We start from the raw sequence: 24,879 nt of genomic DNA on the forward strand, positions 1-24,879 counted from the left end.
CATGTTTTTTCTTTTTCCTGCCACTCTTTCTCTAACGAATTATTTCTAGATGAGCCCAGGCACATAAAACTGTGCATTTAAAATTGGAACCGTGTTTTGATCTGTCGAAAATAACCCCCCGTAGGCTTTGATCAGCGGAGAAAAAACGTGTCACTGCAATGGGGAAAATCAGATAAATGAGCAGCTGCTTTCAAGTCACTTTCAGTCACCCTCCCATTCCCTCTGATCACTATCCTGCCCCCCCCTTGCTGAGATCACTGTCCCCCACTTTGTTCTAGTCCTGTAAAGACAAGTGAAATTGAAAACTGTTCAGCTACTGGTGGCACAGAAATGTGCCCCCACTGAGCGCTTCATCTTGTACCACTGAAGCTCACGAGAGGTTTTCCAGTGTTTTTAAAGGGAAAAGGAGCAGATTAGGGAGCTGAGAGATATTCTGTTTTGACAGGAGCGTGACCACATCTGAATAAATTGTGGCCTCTCTGATTGGGTGCAGTTAGCTCAGATTATTTGGCTGCTGATCCTGGGGTTTAATAGCCGCACAGCAGATAAAACACTGTCATAAAGGAAAATAAAATCTAAATATAATACATAACAGGGATCAATAAAGTGAAACAAGGACGACATATGAATGGGTAGAAACATTTTTGAACAAAGGGTTATTTAATGACAAAGCGGCCTTCTGTGAAACACGGATAAAAATGCAAAAATGTTGATTTTTTTTCAATTTTTATTCGTTTGCCATTTATTTTTTTCAACCTTTATTATCATAGACATTCATGAAAGGCTTTTGTTTTCATGTCATGAAAACTGGCTTTTTCAATAAACATTAATCATGCTCTAATAAAAATATAACATTAGGGATCTATTATCGACCACCTGACCAGGACAGTAATAGTGATGATGAAATGCTAAGGGAAATTAGAGAGGCTATCAAAATTAAGAACACAATAATAGTGGGGGATTTCAATTATCCCCATATTGACTGGGAACATTTCACTTCAGGACGAAATGCAGAGATAAAATTTCTCAATACTTTAAATGACTGCTTCATGGAGCAGCTGGTACGGGAACCCACAAGGGGAGAGTCAACTCTAGATTTAATCCTGAGTGGAGCGCAGGAGCTGGTCCAAGAGGTAACTATAGCAGGACTGCTTGGAAATAGTGACCATAATACAATAGCATTCAACATCCCTGTGGTGGTAAGAACACAACTGCCCAACACTGTGGCCTTTAATTTCAAAAGGGGGAACTATACAAAAATGAGGGGGTTAGTTAGACAAAAGTTAAAAGGTACAGTGACTAAAGTGAAATCCCTGCAAGTTGCGTGGGCCCTTTTAAAAGACACCATAATAGAGGCCCAACTTCAATGTATACCCCAAATTAAGAAAAACAGTAAAAGAACTAAAAAAGAGCCACCGTGGCTTAACAACCATGTAAAAGAAGCAGTGAGAGATAAAAAGACTTCCTTTAAAAAGTGGAAGTCAAATCCTAGTGAGGCAAATAGAAAGGAGCACAAACACTGCCAACTTAAGTGCAAGAGTGTAATAAGAAAAGCCAAAGAGGAGTTTGAAGAACGGCTAGCCAAAAACTCCAAAGGTAATAACAAAATGTTTTTTAAGTACATCAGAAGCAGGAAGCCTGCTAAACAACCAGTGGGGCCCCTTGATGATCAAAATACAAAAGGAGTGCTTAAAGACGATAAAGTCATTGCGGAGAAACTAAATGGATTCTTTGCTTCAGTCTTCACGGCTGAGGATGTTAGGGAAATTCCCAAACCTGAGCTGGCTTTTGTAGGTGACAAATCTGAGGAACTGTCACAGATTGAAGTGTCACTAGAGGAGGTTTTGGAATTAATTGATAAACTCAATATTAACAAGTCACCGGGACCAGATGGCATTCACCCAAGAGTTCTGAAAGAACTCAAATGTGAAGTTGCGGAACTATTAACTAAGGTTTGTAACCTGTCCTTTAAATCGGCTTTGGTACCCAATGACTGGAAGTTAGCTAATGTAACGCCAATATTTAAAAAGGGCTCTAGGGGTGATCCTGGCAATTACAGACCGGTAAGTCTAACATCGGTACCGGGCAAATTAGTTGAAACAATAGTAAAGAATAAAATTGTCAGACACATAGAAAAACATAAACTCTTGAGCAATAGTCAACATGGTTTCTGTAAAGGGAAATCGTGTCTTACTAATCTATTAGAATTCTGTGAAGGGGTCAACAAACATGTGGACAAGGGGGATCCGGTGGACATAGTGTACTTGGATTTCCAGAAAGCCTTTGACAAGGTCCCTCACCAAAGGCTCTTACGTAAATTAAGCTGTCATGGGATAAAAGGGAAGGTCCTTTCATGGATTGAGAACTGGTTAAAGGACAGGGAACAAAGGGTAGGAATTAATGGTAAATTCTCAGAGAGAGGGGTAACAAGGGTCAGTCCTCGGACCAATCCTATTCAATTTATTCATAAATGATCTGGAGAAAGGGATAAACAGTGAGGTGGCCAAGTTTGCAGATGATACTAAACTTCTCAAGATAGTTAAGACCAAAGCAGATTGTGAAGAACTTCAAAAAGATCTCACAAAACTAAGTGATTGGGCAACGAAATGGCAAATGAAATTTAATGTGGATAAATGTAAAGTAATGCACATTGGAAAAAATAACCCCAACTATACATACAACATGATGGGGGCTAGTTTAGCTACAACGAGTCAGGAAAAAGATCTTGGAGTCATCGTGGATAGTTCTCTGAAGATGTCCACGCAGTGTGCAGAGGCGGTCAAAAAAGCAAACAGGATGTTAGGAATCATTAAAAAGGGGATAGAAAATAAGACTGAGAATATATTATTGCCCTTATATAAATCCATGGTACGCCCACATCTCGAATACTGTGTACAGATGTGGTCTCCTCACCTCAAAAAAGATATTCTAGCACTAGAAAAGGTTCAGAAAAGGGCAACTAAAATGATTAGGGGTTTAGAGAGAGTCCCATACGAGGAAAGATTAAGAGGCTAGGACTCTTCAGCTTGGAAAAGAGAAGACTAGGGGGGGACATGATAGAGGTATATAAAATCATGAGTGATGTTGAGAAAGTGGATAAGGAAAAGTTATTTACTTATTCCCATAATACAAGAACTAGGGGTCACCAAATGAAATTAATAGGCAGCAGGTTTAAAACAAATAAAAGGAAGTTCTTCTTCACGCAGCGCACAGTCAACTTGTGGAACTCCTTACCTGAGGAGGTTGTGAAGGCTAGGACTATAACAATGTTTAAAAGGGGACTGGATAAATTCATGGTGGCTAAGTCCATAAATGGCTATTAGCCAGAATGGGTAAGAATGGTGTCCCTAGCCTCTGTTCGTCAGAGGATGGAGATGGATGGCAGGAGAGAGATCACTTGATCATTGCCTATTAGATTCACTCCCTCTGGGGCACTTGGCATTGGCCACTGTCGGTAGACAGATACTGGGCTAGATGGACCTTTGGTCTGACCCGGTACGGCCGTTCTTATGTTCTTATTTTTTTTCTTGCTTTTTTTTTTTAAATCGTTCAGTTTCAAAGCTGGTTAAAGAGTGACACCTTTGATTCCCCGCCCCCTCCCCACACACTTTTTAAATTGCCAACCAACTTAATAAACCAAATGAAATAAAGTGGCAAAAATAAATAAATAAAGTGGAAATATTTTTTTCCTTAAAAAAGGATACCAAATACTATAACATACAATATAATGACTAAAGGCCTGATCCAGAATACACACTACCCCATGTAGCAATTGGTACCTTGCCCCACAAGCCTGCAAATACTTACACCCATGGTAAGTATTTGCTACCTTCATGGTAGCAAAGTTAAACACCTACGTAAGTGGCTGCAGGATTGGATGCTACATTAATAATATTGGCTGAGATCCTGCAAAGAGTTAAGCATATGCTCAGTTTGCACACTGAGAGCTTCACTGACGGCAATGGGATTATTCAAAGTGTATAAAGTTAATCACACGTGTGGGTCTGTGCCAGGGGCGGCTCTAGGCACCAGCAAAACAAGCTGGTGCCTAGGGCGGCCAAATCTAGGGGGCGGCGGGCTGCGCCGGCGGACCTGCCGCAGTCATGCCTGCGGGAGGTCCACCGGAGCCCCGGGACGACCGGACCTGCCGCAGGCATGACTGCGGAGGGAGCGCTCGTCCCGCGGCTCGGCTGGACCTCCCGCAGGCATGACTGCGGCAGCTCAAGCGGAGCCGCGGGATCCGCGAACCGTCCGCAGCCGCGGGGGTCCAGCCGGGCCACGCGGGACCAGCGGACCCTCTGCAGTCATGCCCGCGGGAGGTCCGCTGCTCCCGCAGCTCCGGGGCGCCTCCCGCGCATGACTGCTTGGGGCGGCCAAAACTGTAGAGCCGCCCCTGGTCTGTGCAGCACCAGGGCCATTGTCTATCTATTGCTGATTCCTTCAGAAAGACGCAGCTTCACTGTTGCCTCAACAGTATTTCTTCCCACTCCCCTTCTTTCTTTGGTAGCTGGCCACGGGTGCATTTTTGAAGCCCTGTCCTGTGACTGTAGCACAGAACTGCACCGGTTAACAGTTGTGATCAGAAGCATTAATGTGAACGAGAATTAACTGTATCCCCCTGTGTACAGCTTCAGTGACCTGCTGGGTTGAATTTATTCACTCAAGAGTGACACCACAAAATTCTTCACAATACACCAACCCCCTAAATCTAGGTAATTCCCATGGTCAACTTCTCACTTGTGCCATATACACATCTGATTATTCCTGGGGGACTTCTGTGCCAAAAAGTTAAAAATTCTGCACACAATATCTTAACATTCTGCATATTTTATTTGTCAAAAGAACACAATATAATCATGCCAGTTTCAATTATTTTGGTAATTTATTTAAAAGTACCTGTCAACAAGTATGTCAACAATACAGACAATAAAAAAGATTCCCCATCAGCAGTACAGAGTTAAAGGAACTCCTGTGGCAAACCAGTCCACTCAGTCCCCCTCTCCACTCAGAGCCCAGGGATCCAGTGGGAAAAACAGCCTGATGCTGGGTCTTGGGGTTATACGGAGTTTCCTGCATGCCACGTCCTTCCTTCAGGGCATGCCAGGAACCCTCCACTTCTGTCCCCCTCTCCCCAGCAGTGTCTGCTATTCATGAGCTGGAGAGCTGGGCTCTGCCAGATCCAGTGGCTCCTAGAGGTGGCCAGAAACCCCGCAGCACCAGTTCTGCTGGGGAAAAGGAAATTCTGTGTGGAACATTAATTCTGTGCAAATTCTGCATTGCACAGTGGCACAGAATTCCTCTAGGAGTAACATCTGGTTGCAGGCTTTTGGGGGGGGGGTCTCTATGGAACCATCAGGTGTGTCTTCTACGTCCCATGCTATTGGAGAGTCAGCCTCCAACGGGCCACCGCGAAGCTCGTCGGGAGTAGATGGGGACCCATCCAGACAGCCTTCTGGGGAATCTTCAAAATCAGACTCTGTGTGAGAGTCACCACCGCCCTGCAGGAGCCTGGGGCCGGATTCTGCCTCCCCCATCTCAGACACAACAGCTTGAGAGTCTCCACTAGGGGTCATCTCTTTTTGTTTCTTTCTCCTGATCACCTCTTTAGCCTTTTTAAAAATGTGTACAATGATCCTGGCCCATAACTTTCTGGTGGCCTTCCATTTATCCCCCAAACGTTGACCCCCCCATTTGCTTACCCCTCAGCTGATGTGTATCCTCAAGAATGCCCCTTTTACCCGTGCCTCTTTCTACTGCTAGCTGCATTTTCTCAGATCCACCCTCTGGAAAACGGAAGTATTTTTCAAAGGCATCCACAAAAGCTTTTGCATTTTTGATGTTGTTTCCTGTTGTCCTTTCCTTTAGAACCCCTGAGGATACAGCGGCCATCAGCTTTCTGAATGAAGCGTCATGTTTTTCCCAAATCTTTTTAGAATAGTGAAGAGCTGTTCCAAGCTTATTGAGGTAGAAGAATAGTTCATAACAATTTTCGGATACTTCATAAGGAGCTACCCCTGCATCGCAGGAGCTTTCAGTCCTTGGATTTTTATTCACCACCCCTGAAGTACGTGCTCCGGGTTTGTGAATGTGTGTTTTCACTCACAGTTTTCTCAGGGCTTGGTGTGGTGTCGACCACGCCGGAACTGGAGTTGTGCTTGCATTGTTGCTTTTTACCAGTCTTGTGTTTTGTCCTTCAGCCTGACGTATTGGAGCTTTGGACTGGCCCAATGCTTTGTCTGCGCCCTTCTGCTGTTTTGTGTTGGCGTTGTAGGTAAAGGTCTCAGAACACATTCCCGGTTCTTTGGCGGTTTTGCTGGAAGTGTCCCTGTAGCTCTGACTACAGCATCATCAGGAGAGCTGCCCAGGCCTGACTAGGAAAACAGAGATGTTCCAATTTAGCAGCAAAGAAATATTTTACAAAATTCACCAAAACCACCAAACTGAACTCTACACAGTGGTCCGCAAATTTTTCAGTCTGGAGCCCCCCATAACCTCCGTCTGCGCACAACGCCCAAATCTCCACTGTCCCAGGCTGGGGTGCTAAAGCCGAAGCCCCAGCAAGTTTAAGCCAGCCCTGGTGACCCCATTAAAATGGGGTCATGACCTACTTTGGGGTTCTGACCCACAGTTTGAGAACCGCTGGTCTAGAGAGTTTAATGGGACTGTCTGTGACACTGTGGTAAGACTCTTATAGCGATCCATGAGTTTACGTTTGTTACCGGCTTGGTGAACTCTAATTATAGAGCACACCACCAACTTGGGGTGTCTGCCTTGTTTTTGACAGTCTGCCCTGAGGTCGTCACTCACAGTCGGCAGACAGCATCACCGGCTCAATTACATGAATTTGAAAACATTTGGACTCGATTTCTGGATACATTTGGGTAAAAAACCAATGAGACTACTGACAGAATGCCTGGTCTTCATTCCACGTAGCCTCCCTAGCCCCCTTTTCCCTGGTTTTCCTGTTTACGGGTGTCTTGTATTTTAATCTCGTAACACCCACCCTACTGTGTTATGTCTACGGCAGGGATTGACAACCTTTGGCCTGTGGCCTGCCAGGGAAAGCCACTGGTGGGCCAGGCCAGCTTGTCTACCTGCAGTGTCCGCAGGTTCTGCCGATCGTGGCTCCCACTGGCTGCAGACGCGCTTTGACATCCCAGGCCAATAGGGGCTGTGGGAAGGGCGGGTTGCCAATCCCTGGTCTACGTGGTACAGTTTGGTTTTGAATCGACTGATCTTGCAGCTTTGAGCTGTAAAACTGTATAATTCTGTTGGAGAACCTGTGCAGCGTGTTGGATTCAGAATCATACACAAGCTGTAACTCACGTACCTTTATGTGCTTTTTTATTGGTTTTGTTTTATACATGAAAACAAACAAAAAATGAATCTCACCTCCAGACACACACAACAGCTCTCTTATTCCCGAAACAGAGTTTCCAGGCAGGAAGTGATTCCAGACTAGCAATTCCAGTCAATTTCTCTGTATAGATGTGTCCTTAGCAACTAAGGTCCAGATTTTAAAGATACTTAAGGACCTAGAAATCAACTGGTGTTAGGCACCTGGACACTTTGGAAAAGCCCATTAGACTCCTAGCTGCATCTTTAGGCATCTAAATACCTTCTGCAACCCAGCCCTAGTAGCCTGCTACTTACCAACAGCAGCAGGGGGCTGTATTTTCAGTGCTGAAGGTCCTTTGTCCAACCCTCCTCAGTGACTATGGTGCTTGTATGCATGTGGCCATAGGCAGGGGCTACATAGGCACTGGAAAACTTTAGGTTTTTTTCACAGGTGTAGTTTGACTTCTATATTTGGAGAAGCGGGGGCTTGGGCCAGCTTCATGCGGCAGAGCTTGGGGAGGGAGCGCCACCTCCACCCCGGCTCACCTCAGCAGGCCACCCAGCCTGTCAGGGTTTGGGGGTGGGGGCACAACCAAAAACTGTAACGCAAAGGGGGGGGGGTGTCTCAGCTCAAAAAGTTTGAAAACCGCTCAGCAGGGGCACTGGAATGCGTGGGGGGAGGGGGGTGGCCCTGGCACTTTTAAAAGTGGACGGGTCCCACTTTTTATGGGGCCATAAGGGCAAGCAATTGCGGAGAGGGGGTGGAAAGAAGCGTGTAGGTCGCAAGGCCTCTGGGGAAGGGGCGGCATGGGAGGGCAGGGACATAGTTTGGGCGCTGGTGGCGCCCTGACTTTTAGGCAGCTGGAGAGACAATGGAAGACCCAACAACCTTTTAATGGCTGGCAACTGAGGCAAGTAGATTCATTGATGAACCAACAAACCAAATTCCTTTATCTGGTGTTGAATTCTGATACGATGGAGTGCTCTAAAATCCTACACAGATGATTTTACGAACACGGAACACTTTGCTTCCCATAGATTGAGAAATGAGGGATTCTCAGGCCGGGAGACCATGGCGATGGGTCAGTATAAGAACCCAAAGGAATAGAACATCTTACACACTACAGAGGAAACTTGGAGACAAACAAAAATTTCATTTGTCAGGTCCTCTCCACCAAACAATACAGAAAGTTCAACAACAACAAAAAAGTCCTTTCTTTGTTAGCTGCTGGGAACTTTTGAATAACTTCATACTTCCTATTAGGTGCCTAAATGGAAGAAGTTGGGTGCTGAGCAATTTTGAAAATCCATCCATCTGGGAATAATTATGGGTAACCTGAGCAGGATCTGAATGGGCTCTCCCTTGACATCTAGTGCTGAGCGAGAGAAGAGGATTTCAGGAGCTGACCTTGTTTGCATGGGCACACGCACCCTGCCTAAGTGCTCGGCATGATGGGACTGCTTTGCCTGAATGATCACTTTTGGCTGGTGTTGGATCACAAGTCACTTTGTTACCGGAGGCAGGGGCACTAAAGCGTTGTTATCCTTGTTATGTGAATCAAGGGCAGCAGAACTGTGCTTGGCATACCCTGATTGAGGGCCTCACCCTCACCTAAACAACACTCACTAAACAGCAGGGGAGGTGCCTGACCAACAGCCACTGCTCTCTGGCTGCCCAGCTCTGAAGGCAGCGCAGAAGGGTGGCAATACTGTTACCCCTTTAAAATAACCTTGTGACCCCCCCCCCCAACTCCCTTTTGGCTCAGGACCTCTCAGTTTGAGAAACACTGGTTTCCCCCATGAAATCGGTATAGTATAGGGTAAGCGCACAAAAGATCAGATTTCAAAGCAAGGTTGTTCCCCTCCCCTACCCCCACCAGTTGGCAGATGCAGGGCCAGCTTTAGGAAGTGCGGGGCCCAATTCAAACCATTTCGACGGGGCCCCGGCAGGGATGACTTAAAAAAAAACAAAAAACCACACATGTAAAAAAACAAGTGGGGCTTGTACTCACCGGGTGGTGTTCTGAGTCTTCGGCAGCACTTCGGCGGCGGTTCCTTCACTCGCTCCAGGTCTTCGGTGGCACTGAAGGACCCACCGCCGAAGTGCCGCCAAAGACCCAGAGCGAGCAAAGGACCCGCCGCCGAAGTGCCGCTGAAGACCCAAAGCGCCGCCAGGTGAGTAAAAATTAAAAAGGCGCCTCTAGCCAGGGAAGGGATTCTCACTGGGTGCAGGGCCCGATTCGGGGGAATTGGTGGAATAGGACTAAAGCCGGCTCTGGGCAGGTGAGATCCTGAAGATGACCTCTGAACTTTGGCTCTTCACTAAGGACAACAACTATGACTGTGGTGTGGTGGAAGGAGATGGGAGAGGCACATTAAAGGAACTTTTGGCTGATGCACTTAAGAACCTGAAGCAGAAGGACACTGCCCAACATGCTCTGGGGCGGGTGTTTTCCCCACGGTTTTATGTTTATGAATCCTGATTGCGGCGTTTTCCCTAATTAATGCCGGGTCACTTCCCTCCTTTTATGAAAAGTTTCTTTTCTACCCTCAGACTCTGTGCTCGCGAGAAGGGAAGTGTTGCTTCTTGGAGGTGCCCAGGGGTGGTGTGCAATTGTCCCAGGTTATTGGGTGGGGGCTCGAGCCAGTTCTGTGTTGGATTGATGGAAAGGAACCCCTAGGTATAGAACCCAGTCATGGTTGCTCTTGACTCCACCTGGCAGAAGGGTTACAGTAAGAAATATTCTTAGAAATTGAGACTGGCTCTCATGCAATTGTACTTTGTACCGCTCACTGACAAAGAGTGGCTCTCTGTCCACCTCTATTGGCTAGGGAGGATATAGATGTTTTGAGTCCACTATAGCCTTGGAAGAAATGGAGATTGTCTGCTCACACTTTTTATTATGGTGACATTTATTACAGGTTAATAAAGGATTAACAGAGCATTTCAAGAAATGGTCACTCAATCTTTGGCTGGACGTTCAAAAGCCTGACACTCAACTACATTTCTCCATTTATCTTTCGTAACGTGGTAATGTCGGAACACCGCATCTGATCAATTCCAACATATATGGGAATGTTCCAGATGTCAATGGTCACAAGCCTATTAATTTTGGGGGAACAAAATCAGGAAACAAGATGGGGAAAAATAGGGGACACTGGGAGACCCTTCCATCTGATTTGCCTAGCCACAGCTTCAAGCACCTCTGTAAACGTCTGTAGCTCAACCAACAGTTTGATTGCACCCCCTAATACCTTCCAGCATAACAACATCCCTGCTCCTCCTCCCAATGGACTTTAACATGTTGCTACTGAATGGCTCATCTTCCAGACAGAACAAAGACTAATCAAGGAAGGGAGGAGAGTTACAGGGAATCGCTGAAATAGAGGGGAAAGGAGGGTGGACTGGAGGGATGCAAGAGGTCTCTGGTTTGTGCAATAAACTCAGCCTACAGAAGCAAAGAAGTATGTGACCCCCTCCTCCCCATTTAGACAGGTCGACAGATCAATAGATTGCTTATAACCATCGATACTGACTCCTATGGACATGCTTATAACCTTCAACTGATGCACCTATAGCACATACTAATCACATCTGCAACATGCTTCTAACAGCTATTAATTGTTTATTAAAACTTTTATAAATAAAACTGTACTCTCAAATGCAGCCTCCTTTTCTCCTTTAGATCAGGCCATACCAGTTCATGCTTTTAGCTTCAGAAGTCTCAAGTTCGGTTCCAATAGGTTTTCTGAGCAGCAATGGTACATGCAGACATGGAGATTGGAATTTTTAAAGCTCCGTAGGGAATTTGAGCATCTGTGAGGACTGAACCCCGACCTCTATCCAAAAGCATAAGCACCGCCTGCTTGGGCTAAAGGGCCACATCCATTAGCCAGGCCAAGCTAGCGGTGAAGTTACTAGACCTGGTTGGAAAATGGGAATTTGTTTACTGGATTTTAAGGCTAGAAGGGACCATTTGATGATCTAGTTTGATCTCCTGCTTTATACAGGCCATAGAATTTCACACAGCTACCCCTGTATTGAGTTCTCAGAGGAATTTTCAGGGGCATATGTCCTTTGGGAAGCTTTTCTAGGGGGAAATTCCAGTTTTCCCATGGGACTATTAGAAAAAGAGAGGGAGAGTAAGAGAATCCTATTTTCTCACATTTTCTGACTGTTTCCCAACTTTTTCCAGCTGGAATTCAAGTTGGAAAGTAGAGTCCTACTAGCTTTCCCCTGCTTGGGGATTTCCCAGTGAGAAATGCCAGTTTCCCAGAGGAATGCCATTTTTCTGGTTTTGATGAAACAAGATTTTCCATTTGTGACGCTGTACGGAATATGGGGGACACTTTATATGATAGTGTTGATACCAATACTATAAATTTGCAAGGAGTCTGACCAGATATGCCTTGTGAGGTATCTGCAAAAATGTTACACTTTGCCAAGGATGATAATCTTCTTTATATGTTTGTATCACCTTTGCATTGTGAGTTATAGATGTGTAGAGTATATCTGTATTTCCAACTTGTGCTGTGTTTCCGGCTGGCACCCCCAGACTGACTGGCATCAGCACTGCCTAGCCTGTTCGATGGCCATCCAGGGTCATCAGCGGTACAATGAACCCATTGAAAGAAACCAGCGGCTACACTGTATGAGTCAGCAAGACATGTAGGAGCCTATGGAAGAGAGCTCTATGGCTTTTCCATGGCATGTGATGTGAAGCTTGTGTTTGGGACACATGAAGTACAAACCACATGGCAAACGAATATAAAAGGAAGCTGCATCACCTCCATTTTGTCTTCATTCCTGCTTCCTACCTCTGGAGTAACTTCTCTACAAACTGAAGCTCTGAACAAAGGACTGAAAGACCCATCCAAGCTGTGGATGTGTTTCAGAGGGACTCTCGAGGCAGCAAACTCACCAATACTGCTAAGAATCTGATATATGGTCTTTGAAGTCTCTGTATGTATCTGAGAGCTTTACCATTTAACAACTCTCCTCGTGTTCGTTCTTTTTCCTTATAATAAACCGTTAGTTTTGACACTAAGGGATTGGCTGGCAGCGTGGTATTTTGGGTAAGATCCAAACTAGTACTGACCTGGCAATGTGGCTGACTCTTTGGGGTCAGAAGAACATTTTCTATAATGAGCAGAGTTTCAATAACTTCTCACTGTACTGGATCTAGGTGCTGATTGGGAGCCAGAGAACTGGAATGCAATGAAGGGGGCTGTGTGAGTTCTTTTTTAGTTTCTCAACCACCAGTGTGGGGGATCAGGAGCAGAGTTTGTGACTCGTTGGGGAGTCTAACTTCAGTGTTAACCACCAGTTTTGGGAGAATCTGCTCTCCTTTACTCCCTGCCCTGACCGTGGCATTTTCAGTGAGGGCTGCCCCACGCACCCTGGGTCCCACCATTAACAAAATATTTTCTGCTAAGAAAATGCCAACCAGTGACTAGCTGTCAACACAATTTCAAGCGTGACAAAGGTCTCTACATTCATGGCACAATAATGTATTCTAAGGGTACTTATTGGGCCCCCCTTCGCCTAGTATCCAAAGACCTCACAATTTTTAATGCATTGCGTAAGATGGGTGCTCCTATCCCCATTGTACAGATTGGGAAATGAGGCACAAGAGGCCAGATTTTCAAAGGTGTTTCAGTGCCTAAAGATGCAGGAAAAACAACGAGGAGTCCTTGTGGCACCTTAGAGACTAACAAATTTATTTGGGCATAAGCTTTCGTGGGCTAAAGAATCCACTTCATCAGATCTGATGAAAATGCCAATCAGATCTGATGAAGTGGGTTCCAGCCCACGAAAGCTTATGCCCAAATAAATTTGTTAGTCTCTAAGGTGCCACAAGGACTCCTCGTTGTTTTTGCTGATACAGACTAACACGGTTACCACGCTGAAACCTGTAAAGATGCAGGGAGGCATTCAACAGGATGTTCAAAGGCATCACACCTGCATAGGGGACTTAACTCCCATTGATTTCAATCTTTAGGCACTTTGAAAAATGTAGCCTTAAGGACGCGTTTCTATTAAAGCTGGAGCTGCAATTTCCAGCGTGGGTAGATGTACATGTGCTCCCTTTGATCCAGCTAGCATGCTAAAAACAGTAGGGTAGCTCAGGGGCACCGGAATGCAGCAGAACCAGGGGGCCATCACATTTTACCGGCCATAAGGGCGAATGACGGGGTGGAGGGAGGGCAGAGAGGAGTGAGAAGGGGGTGGGGTCATGGAGGGAAGAGGTGAGGTGGGGCGGAGTCTCAGGGCAGGGCCTTGGGGAAAAGGGGCGGCACAGGGGAGGGGCCACGGTTCAGGCGCCAATGCCCCGCCCCCCCGCCTTTAGGAAGCTTCTGCCACTCCTAGTGTAGCTGCCATGGGGCAGGAGGGCAGGACGGGGTAGCCACCTGAGTGCGTAGCTAGGGTGTTGGATGGGACTGTACTCCAGCTGCTAGCCCATCCTTGTGGCAGCAACCTGGCTATTTTGAGCACACTAGCTTGATCAAAGCGAGGGTGTGTACATCTACCCAAGCTGGGAATTACAACGGCAGTGTGGATGGTCCTTAAGTACCTTACTCAAGATCACACAGGGAAAATCCAGAATCCAGGTCTCCCCCAGTGCCCCCTTCCTCCCCTCTTTGAGCCATAGGAGCCAACTCTGTGGGTGCTCTAGGGCTGGAGTACCCACAGGAAAAAAACGGTGGGTGCTTCCCCCCTATTGGTGCCTCCCCCTCCCTCCCAGCACCTCCAGCCCGCCGTGGATCAGCTGTTCCCCAGCATGCAGGAGGCACTGGGGGGAGGGGGAGGAGCGAAGGCGGGGCACGTTCCGGGGAGGGGACTGGAACCGGCAGGGTGAGGATGGGGCCTTGGGGGAAGGGATGGAGTGGAGGCGTGGCCTGGGGCGAAGCAGGGTCAAGCATCCCCCGGCACATTAGAAAGTCGTCGCCTTCGATTTCAGCTACCTGAGGGCACAGATGATCCAATGGGAAAGGCTCTGGCTTAGGACATGGGCGAGTCAGTTTCACCTCCCTGCTGGGCCACAGGTTTCCTGTCTGACCTCGAGTTAGCCACTTAGCCTCTCTGCATCTCAGTCCCCCATCTGTAAGCCAGGGGATAATAGCGCTTCTCTACCTCTCAGGGGTGCTGTGAGGATCTATAGATTAGAAATTGGGAAGTGCTTTGAGCTCTACAGGTGAAAAGTGATTTATAGGAAGGCAACAGTATTATTAGTCTCAATGGAAGTAATCGGCTTGATCTGGAGCAAGGAAGATTTAGCCCAGATATGTGGGAAATCTTTCTAACACTTAAGGGGAGTTTGGCTCTGGAACAGGCGACCTACGGAGACTGAGGGACCCTCACCACTGGAGGTTTTTAAGACCAGGTTGGACAAACACCTGTCAGGGATGGGCTAGGTGGATGCCCAGTCCAGCCTGACATTTCTAGGACCGCACCAGTGCCAAGTGGCTATGCCGTGTGGGTCCCTTGGTGGGCAAGGAGGTGAGAACTGGTGCTGAAGCTTTTCCCACAGTCAATGCATTTGTAAGGCTTCTCCGGCAGGTGCGATCGCTGATGGACCACCAGGTGGGAGCTCTGGCTGAAGCTTCTCCCGCACTGGGGGCACAAGTAGGGTCTCTCTCCCGTGTGGGTCCGCCAGTGCTTAACGAGGTCCGAGCGCCGGGCAAAGCTCCTCTGGCAGTCGGAGCACTGGTGGGGCCTGCCCTCCGTATGGGCCCTCTGATGGGTCGCCAGGGCCGGGCGGGAACCAAAGCCAACCCCGCAGTCTTGACAGAGGTAGGATTTCTCCTCTGTGTGGGTCCTCTGGTGGGTGATGAGGTTGGAGCGCTGGCTGAAGCCCCGCCCACAGTCTGGGCAGTGGTAAGGCCGCTCCCCGGTGTGTGTCCTCTGGTGGGCATGAAGATTGGAGCTCTGGGCAAAGTCCTTCCCGCACTGGGAGCATTTGTAGGGTTTCTCTCCTGTGTGGATCCTCTGGTGTTTGATCAGCACTGAGCTGTCCCGGAAGCTGCGCCCGCAGTCGGGGCACCGGTAGGATTTTTCCCCGGTGTGGGTCCGGCGGTGTACGATCAGCGTCGAGCTGGTGTTGAAATTCCGCTTGCAGACAGCGCAGGTGTAGGGGCGCTCCCCCGTGTGGGTCCGCTGGTGTTTGATCAGGTTGGAGCTCTGGCTGAAGCTCTTCCCACATTCGGAGCACCTGAAGGGCTTTGCCGCCGGACGGTGCAGAGGGGCCGAGTTTGGATCAGAGCGCGCCTTGCGGCCCCTTGGCTCTGCTCGGCAGGCAGCTGGCACTGGGCTCTGCTCCGTACCAGTGCATGGAAGGGATTCCCCCTCTGAGAGGGCTCTCTGACATGCACTGACTTTGGAGCTGGTGGGTTGAGGGCTCTGCTCAGTGCTAACGCATGGAGAGAACTCCTCCTCCAGTGGAGTTTTGGGATGTGTATTTGGGGGTGCTGGGCTCACCTTCAATCTTTTCCCCAGATCAGCTTCCTCCTCTGGGTCAGCTCCCTCTCGTGCATTGTGATTGGAGCCACTCAACCTTTGCACAGTGTTAGCACGTGGACGAGTTTTCTCCTCTTGGTGCTTTCGCCGATGCACATTGAGCTCGGAGCTGGCGTTGAACCTTTCCCCGCAGTCGGGGCATTGATGGGGCTTCCCTGCTGGGTGGGATTCCCCATCGCTGGTCTCTGCCGAGCTCTGGCTGACGCTTCCCCGGCTCTGGGTATCTTTACCGGGATCATCTTCCTGGAGAACCGTTGGCGTGGTTCTCACGCTGCCTTTAAAGGGCTTTGCCTCCTCATGGAGTCTCTTATGGGTAATCAGGTGGGAGCTCTGGCTGAAGCTTTTCCCACAGCTGGCACACCTAAAGGGTCTCTCCCCCGTGTGGACCCGACGGTGCTTATTGAGGTCTGAGCGCCGGGTGAAGCCCCTCTGGCAATCGGGACATTCGTAGGGTTTCTCTCCTGTGTGGGTCCTCTGATGGGTGATCAGGGCGGAGCGGCTGGGGAAGCTTTTCTCACAGTCTGGACATTTATAAGGCCTGTCGCCCGCGTGGCTCCTCCGATGGGTCAGAAGCTGGGCGCTGGTGCCGAAGCCTTCTCCGCAATCGGGGCACAGGTGGGATTTCTCCTCCAGGTGGGTCCTCTGGTGGGAGATCAGGTTGGATTGCTGGCTGAAGCTCCGCCCGCACTCAGGGCATTTGTAGGGTCGCTCCCCGGTGTGGACCCGCTGGTGGGCACTGAGGTTGGAGCTGGTGCTGAAGTGTTTCCCGCAGTCGGTGCAGTGGTAGGGCCGCTCCCCAGTGTGGACCCGCTGGTGGGCGTGTAGGTTGGAGCTCTGGCTGAAGCCTTTCCCGCAGTGGGAGCACTTGTAGGGCTTCTCACCCGTGTGGGTCCGCCAGTGCTTGATCAGCACCGAGCCCTCGCTGAAGCTCCGCCCGCAGTCGGGGCAGCGGTAGGATTTCTCCCCGGTGTGGGTCCGGCGGTGCACGATGAGGGCCGAGCTGGTGTTGAAGCTTTTCCCACAGCTGGTGCATTTGTAGGGTCTCTCACCCGTGTGCAGCCTCTGGTGCGTCAGGAGGTTGGAGCTTTGAGAGAAGCTCCTGCCGCAAACGCTGCATTTATAGGGTTTCTCGGCGGCGACCACGTTGCTGTCTTGGGGTCCCTTGAGAACTCTCTGATGGCAGGCGGGTTTATCCTCTTGCTTCGCTTGGTGCTGCCTCCCTGACCTGCGCCGACTCTCCACAGCTTTCTCCCCCTCAGAAACAATCCCTTCGGATCTTCCCGAGAATGCCCCGTGTGGTTCTGCATGCTCCGGACCTCCCTGCCAGGGATTCGTCTCTTCGTTCTCACACTTGAGCCCGTCAGCTGCCAGGATAAAAAGAGAGAATCTGAAGGTGTCTCATTCTCTGGGCTGGGAAGAAAGGAAACCTCAGCACTGTGGGGTGGGGAAACTCAATAACGTGGAGAAGCTGACGCTGAATCCCTAAGAACACCTGGATCCCGGCACAAACTCAAGCTATTGTGCTTCCTACAGGGATCACGGAGCAGAATTAAGCAGCCTGTGCTATTCGGGGGGTCAGACTAGATCTGCATTTCTCCACCCGTGGGTCAGGACCCAAAATTGGGTCTCCAGAACATAGGCGCCGACTCTGAGGGTGCTCCGGGGCTGGAGCACCTGCAGAAAACAAAAAGTGGGTTCTGGCACAGCCGCAAAACAGCTGTTTGGAGGCTTGCGGAAGGACGGCGAGCAGCCAGCGGCGGGCAGGCAGGGGACTCGGGGAGGGGGTGTAGCGGGGGCAGGAAGAGGTGGAGCAAGGGCAGAGCCTTGGGGGAAGGGGTGGAGTGGGGCCTCAGGAGGGGAGCAGAGCAGGGACAGGAAGAGGCGGGGTGAGGGTGGAGCCTTGGGGGAAGGGGTGGAGTGGGGGTGGGGCCTCAGGAGGGGGGCAGAGCAGGGGCAAGAAGAGGCGGAGTGAGGGCGGGGCCTTGGGGGAAGGGGTGGAGTGGGGGCAGGGCCTTAGGGCAAAGTGGGGGTGGAGCACCCCCAGGGAAAGCTAGAAGTTGGCGCCTATGCTCCAGAATGTTTCAAAGGGTCGCGGCTCCAGTCCCATGGGGCTGGCTGGGCCCGGCTCGCCTCCCCGTTCCAGGCACTTCAACCTCCCAGCGCCACTCAGGTTTAGCCCAGCTGTCATGGTGACGGGAGCCTGGGTAGGCCAAACCTGACTGAGTGGCCCTGCAACCCCATGAGCCAGGGCACAGCTCCACTCACACAGATTGGGTCCAGTCAGGGGCCGGGGCCAAACCTGAGCAGCGCTGCTACCCCGGAGGTCACAGTACCCGGAGCAGAGAGCCAAGCCCAGCCAGCCCCACAGCCCGGGAGCTGCAGGAGCCGACACTGTGGGGCAAGCGCCGTGCAGGACCGAACCCCACCAGGGGGCAGGATCCGACTAAACTCACCCCAGGGCCTCCACCCCCAGACTATTTACTGGGTCGCGACAGGCCACAAACATTGACAAATGGCTCCTGAGCCCAAAAAGGTTGAGAATCACTGGGCTAGAGGATCAGAATGATCCTTCTGACCTTGAAATCTTTTTGGACAGGGTGGCTTATTTCACACACTTTACACGGGGTGTAAATGACAACGCAAGGTCACAGCGTGAGGAAGGCTGATGGTCTTGAGGTTGAGGAAAGGGGCAGGGCCGCAGGACACCTGGTTTCATTCCCCAGCTCTGCTACAGACTCCCCGTATAACCTTGGACGATTCACTTAGGCTGGGATGTTTATAGGCGCCTAAGAACATAAGAAAGGCCGTACCGGGTCAGACCAAAGGTCCACCTAGCCCAGTATCTGTCTACCGACAGTGGCCAATGCCAGGTGCCCCAGAGGGAGTGAACCTAACAGGCAATGATCAAGTGATCTCTCTCCTGCCATCCATCTCCATCCTCTGACGAACAGAGGCTAGGGACACCATTCTTACCCATTCTGGCTAATAGCCATTTATGGACTTAGCCACCATGAATTTATCCAGTCCCCTTTTAAACATTGTTATAGTCCCAGCCTTCACAACCTCCTCAGGTAAGGAGTTCCACAAGTTGACTGTGCGCTGCGTGAAGAACTTCCTTTTATTTGTTTAAAACCTGCTGCCTATTAATTTCATTTGGTGACCCCTAGTTCTTGTATCATGGGAATAAGTAAATAACTTTTCCTTATCCACTTTCTCAACATCACTCATGATTTTATATACCTCTATTATGTCCCCCCTTAGTCTTCTCTTTTCCAAGCTGAAGAGTCCTAGCCTCTTTAATCTTTCCTCGTATGGGACCCTCTCCAAAGCCCTAATCATTTTAGTTGCCCTTTTCTGAACCTTTTCTAGTGCTAGAATATCTTTTTTGAGGTGAGGAGACCACATCTGTACACAGTATTTGAGATGTGGGCGTACCATGGATTTATATAAGGGCAATAATATATTCTCAGTCTTATTCTCTATCCCCTTTTTAATGATTCCTAACATCCTGTTTGCTTTTTTGACCGCCTCTGCACACTGCATGGACATCTTCAGAGAACTATCCACGATGACGCCAAGATCTTTTTCCTGACTCGTTGTAGCTAAATTAGCTCCCATCATGTTGTATGTATAGTTGGGGTTATTTTTTCCAATGTGCATTACTTTACATTTATCCACATTAAATTTCATTTGCCATTTTGTTGCCCAATCACTTAGTTTTGTGAGATCTTTTTGAAGTTCTTCACAATCTGCTTTGGTCTTAACTATCTTGAGTAGTTTAGTATCATCTGCAAAGTAGTTTAGTATCATCTATGTGACACAGACATCCAATTTTCACTGAATTTCAGGAATAACTTCTTGATTAATTTTAATAACTCCCTTAGGTAACCTTTGAAAAAGCCGGCCTCAGTTCCCATCTGTGAAATGGGAATAATCGTCCTTTCCCCCCCTTCGTGTCTATTTAGACTGTAAGGTCTTTGGGGCAGGGACTGAGTCTCACTGTGTGTTTGTAGCGTGTCCAGTTCTCAGCTGCAGACTCTAGACCCTATGTAATACAAATACTGCATAGAATCTAAGACTATAAAAAAACATTGTGATCATCTAGTTTGACCTCCTGGCCAGAGAACCCAGGCCATGGAACTTCCCCAGAATAATTCCTGTTTGCACTAGAGCATATCTTTTAGAAAAGCATCCAATCTGGATTTAAAAATTTCCAGAGACAGATAATCCACCGCGATCCTTGGCAAATTGCTCCAATGATTAATTATCCTCGCTATCGCTAAGTAAATCAATAGAAGAAAGGTTCCAGGAAAAGGAAAACAATTAGGGTGACCAGCTGTCCCAATTTTATAGGGACAGTCCCGATATTTGGGACTGTGTCTTATATAGGCACCTATTACCCCTCACCCTGTCCCGATTTTTCACACTTGCTATCTGGTCACCTCTAAGAACAATGCCAGCAAACTAGTCCTACCACAGAGATGCCAAATGTAAGGTACATTTAGAGGTTCTTCACCATTATACCCAAAGTACTGGGTTGCTGGCTAGAGCTGGCAGAAAATTTTCGAATGGAACTGTTTTCTCACCGGGAAATATTTTGACAGAATTGAAATGTTCTGCGGGAATATTCCGATTTTATTGAAACTTTCAACCAAAATCAGGCAGGTTTCTAGGGTCCTTGTTCCAAGGCACCCTGCCCTGGAGCAGAGGAGCATATTTCGGAAACACCATTCTCACTGTGGAAACATTTCAATGTTTCTGAAGCAAAATATTACAGGACTTCAGTTTCACAACAATTTTCATGGTTTTGGCTTTTTGTCCCAATTTTGTCTAAAATGTTTCCCGAACACTCAAAATTTCACAGAACCAAAATTCTGCTCGCTAACCAGCTTTAGTGTGTGGTCCTCAGGATGCTATAAAGTGGCTTAAAATAAAAGGAAGTATTTATTCACACAACACACAGTCAACTTGTGGAACTCCTTGCCAGAGGATGTTATGAAGGCCAAAACTATAACAGGGCTCAAAAAAGAACTAGATAAATTCATTGAGGATAGGTCCATCAATGGCTATTAGCCAGGATGGGCAGGGATGGGGTCCCTAGCCTCTGTTTGCCAGAAGCTGGGAATGGGTGATAGGGGATGGATCACTTGATGATCACCTGTTCTGTTCATTCCCTCTGAAGCACCTGGCATTGGCCACTGTTGGAAGGCAGGATACTGAGCTAGATGGACCTTTGGTCTGTCCCAGTATGGCTGTTCTTATTTTCTAAAATGAGTTTCACTCCTATCCCCAAGCATACTTCTGTCCCTGAGAAGGTGCCAGAGAGTCTAAGGAGTCCACTAGGGACTTTGCTCCTGCCCAGAATTTTAAGTGGAAGATGATCAGACACTATGGTGATGGGCAACTGTAGAGAACTGATACCTAAAGATGAAACAGGAGAGGAGCTCTCACAATGCCAGTTGAGAAGCGTGAGCTGTGGGGGAGGGTCTACTTTCTAGGCTCTTCTGCTCCCTCCCGTTCCCAGTTCTGGATTTGTACTAGGAGTCTGTGGAACCAGATCCTTAGCTGGTGCACATTGGCACTGCTCCACTAACGTCAATGGAGCTACCCGGCCAAGATTTTCCAAAGCAACTGCTGAATTTTGGATGATTAACTTGACGCACCACAAAGAAGCCCTGATTTTTCGGAGGATAAGTTCTCAGCCCTTTTTGAAAATCTGGCCCTGTTAAGAAGGACACTGAAAATCATTAAGTCATTTTGCAAAATCTTGGCTCAGCTAAGGAGCTGGGCGACTGTTCCAGTGATGCCAACATCTGATTTTTATCTCCAATCTCACAATGTTTAGTGTTTTCCTCAAAGCCCCAGAGTCAGATGATTATTAAAGAACCTCAGCTTTCATTTTTTTCTTTTAAAAAAAGTACATTTCTAGCCCTCGAGGTTAAAGAGAAAAGCTTGAAAACTTGTTTCTAGAGTCTCAAAACCCAGAAGGCAAATAATAAACGATAATAAAACAATAATTATTATTAATAATAACAAAATAAACAACAAAATTAATAATAATAATGTGTTTATTATTTAAAGCCTCATTATTTGAAAGCAGCCTCGTGATTTTGGGGGGCTGGCTGGTTCTTGAATGATTTCAGCTGGCAAATACAGGGGTCCTGCAGTCCAGCACCAAACAGGGCATCTTGCTCTCTAAGTAGCTTCTTAGGGGTCAGGCTGCAAAATACTCAGCTGCTGTATTGACCTACATCAAGGTTCCTTGGCTGCCTTCCCTGAGCTGTTTGCTCATTGCACCTACCACCAATCCCCTTCCCAGCACTTACCTGGATTCATACCGAGAGGGCCCTGTGCCCAAGCACCCAGGGGTAATTGGGGAACAGCCCCAGCCAACCAGAGATGCTTCTCTGATGCACCGGGGGTAGCAGAACCTGCATCCCAGTTGCCTTTTGTGTTTCCATCACAGAGGCACTGTGGGAAATGTAGTCTCCACTGCAAGGCATAAAGACACGTACTCTTTGTTGCGGAGCAAACCCCGAAGGGCAGTCTGTGTTGCAGAGAACTATGGGAAGTGTAGTCTCCCTTGCCATGCACCAGCGGGTTACATCGCAAGGCATTGTGGGAGATGTAGTCTCTGGGCCAGGGCCTGATCAGAAACGTAGTGTTTGTGGCGGAGCATTATGGGGAAAGCAGTATGCATGGCAGAGTATTATGGGAAGTGTAGTTTGCATTGCAGGGCAGTATGGGAAATGAATTTCTGGGAGGCATGAGGACTGTTTGTGATGTGCTGGAGAGGAGGATGGAGGGGAAGGTGGCATCCCAGCTTTAAGAAAGAAATTGAGCCCTGCAGGATAACAGAGGGAGGAATTGTTTGCCTGCAGTGAATTCACCATTAGTTAATTCATTTTATAAACCCAGTCCAAGTGCCTGGAAGAAATGTGTTAAGAGCAGGATGTGAACTCAACCTCCACCTGCAGACCAGAATACCCAGCTCAAGAAAGGCACGCAGATCCTTAAGCATGGTCCCTTTGATCCCTTAGCTAGCCTGATGCCAAGGACAGGATCTCTACCTCTGGATTTCACAGAGCCTCAAGGAAATGTCACATTCCCTGCTAGGGCTGTGATGGAGGCTTATTTTTCTTGGTAGGCTCATTGCAGGCTGAAGAAGTTTCTGAAGATGAAGGTTGTGATGTGGAGCAACTTGCACTGCTGGGTTGGTCTCCTTGTATTTAAATGTAGAGACACAAATACATCCAATCTACCTCTCTCTCTGCCTGTCCTTGTTTGTCTCTTTCACTGTCTGACTTTGTTTCTCTTTGTGCATGTCTCGGTTTCCTTTATGTTGTTGTAGCTGCGTTGGGGATATCGGAGAGAGGAGGTGGGTGAGGGAATACCTTTGATTGGACCAACGTCTGTTGGTGAGAGAGAGACACTCTTGAGCCACACAGAGCTCTTCTGCTGGGCTGGGCTCCCGGTAAGCTTGAAAGCTTGTCTCTCTCACCAACAGAACTTGGTCTATTAAAAGATATGACCTCACCCGCCTTGTCTCTCTCTTTCCTTTGTCATTCTCTTATAGTAAACTTGGTACAACACTTACTTGTATCAGGATAAAGGTGCTTATATCAACATAGCTTTTGCATAGTAGTTTCAAAGCTGCATTAAGTCAATGTTCAGTTGTAAACTTTTGAAAGAACCACCATAATGTTTTGTTCAGTTACGAACATTTCAGAGTTACGAACAACCTCTGTTCCCGAGGTGTTTGTAACTCGGAGGTTCTGCTGTGTTCCTGATTTATATTAGCACGAGAAGGGAACTGAGCTTCATATTTTCCTCTCAAGCTGTGCTGTAAGTTAATTGGCCTTGTTTTGTGGGAAAGCAAGAAAGAAAGGATAGAAATAATTCTAATACCTGTTACTTCCCCCTATTGTCGGGGATAAAGCCTTACTGCTTTAATGCAAGGAGAAGGGGTGGGTGATTCGGGGTCTGAAGTTCTGACTTTTGATCCCCACTAACAGCTGTGATGTTATAGCTGCACACACAGGAGCTTCCCAGCGCCTCTCCACCTAGGTACTTGGGTGGCCCCGTCACCAGAGTGTCTAGGCACTTGATACACCCAGGCCTGAAAACCTGGCTCCAGCAAACATCAGGGGAAAGCAGGATGTAGAGTTGCCCCACTCCTGGAAAACAAGGGTTAAAAGCAGCCCTGGAGAGGGCTGTTGCTGTGAAAGGCTAGGCTGATTGGGGAAGCAGCCACAGCTGTGGCCAGCTTAATTGGGGCCCAGCTGGCCGATAAGAGGGCCGTGGGCCAGAAGCCGAAGGAGTCTCACTCTAGCCTGGGAGTGGGAAGGGATAGCTGTCTGAGAGTGAGGTACCTGAAGTGGAACAGTGCTGGGGCAGGACAAAAGGAGCTGGGGAACTCCAGCCTGGTGAAGGCCTACAAAAGGTACTGGGGCTGCAGAGAGGCAGCCTAGGGATAGGCAGAGGCAGCTGATCCTACCCTCTTGCCAGTGATGAGTGGACATTACAGACTGCAGTCTGCCCCAGTGAGCGGGGGCTAGATGATGACTGGCAGTAGCCACTGAGGCAAGGTGGGTTTAGTGGTTGGGGGTTTCCCTGGGAGGGGAGAGCCAGATTGTGGGGTACTGCTGGGGGCAGAAACCCAAGGGTAAGGGGCACTGGGGTCCAAGAGGGACACGGGGCCAGCAGCAGGCAAGACACTGGTCTGCAGAGGGCACTCCATATGCTGGAAAAGAGAATTCCCAGACGACCAGCAGGAGGCACCGCACCGGTGAGTCTTGACCTAGCGACACAGGGATTGAGGGCAGGCACTGTCTTTGTGTTCTGTTTGCACACTGTCTAGCATGAGCTGTGACTGAAGTCCCTAGCTGCTATGATAATATGAATAAATAAAGATTTATACAGTAAAAGCTTTGTTTTCTGGCATGTTGGGGGAATGGAGGTGCCAGTTAGTCAAAAATTCCAATTAACTAAGTGTTATACTTACCAATGGAATACCAATTTTC

The 24,879-nt window shown here is 48.4% G+C and overlaps 1 protein-coding gene across 1 annotated transcript; it reads right to left on the minus strand.

Moving 5' to 3' along the window:
• Window positions 1-14,171: 14,171 nt before the first annotated feature.
• LOC120383880 (zinc finger protein 271-like) lies at window positions 14,172-22,309 on the minus strand. Its single transcript, XM_039502181.1, has 2 exons — window positions 22,183-22,309; window positions 14,172-17,220 (listed from the first exon to the last, which is right to left on the minus strand). Exons 1-2 carry the CDS (start codon window positions 22,190-22,192, stop codon window positions 14,807-14,809), a joined length of 2,424 nt encoding a protein of 807 aa, XP_039358115.1. The 5' UTR covers window positions 22,193-22,309; the 3' UTR covers window positions 14,172-14,806.
• Window positions 22,310-24,879: the final 2,570 nt, after the last annotated feature.

This window comes from Mauremys reevesii, linkage group 15 (assembly GCF_016161935.1).
Source record: "Mauremys reevesii isolate NIE-2019 linkage group 15, ASM1616193v1, whole genome shotgun sequence".
Taxonomy (NCBI): domain Eukaryota; kingdom Metazoa; phylum Chordata; order Testudines; family Geoemydidae; genus Mauremys; species Mauremys reevesii.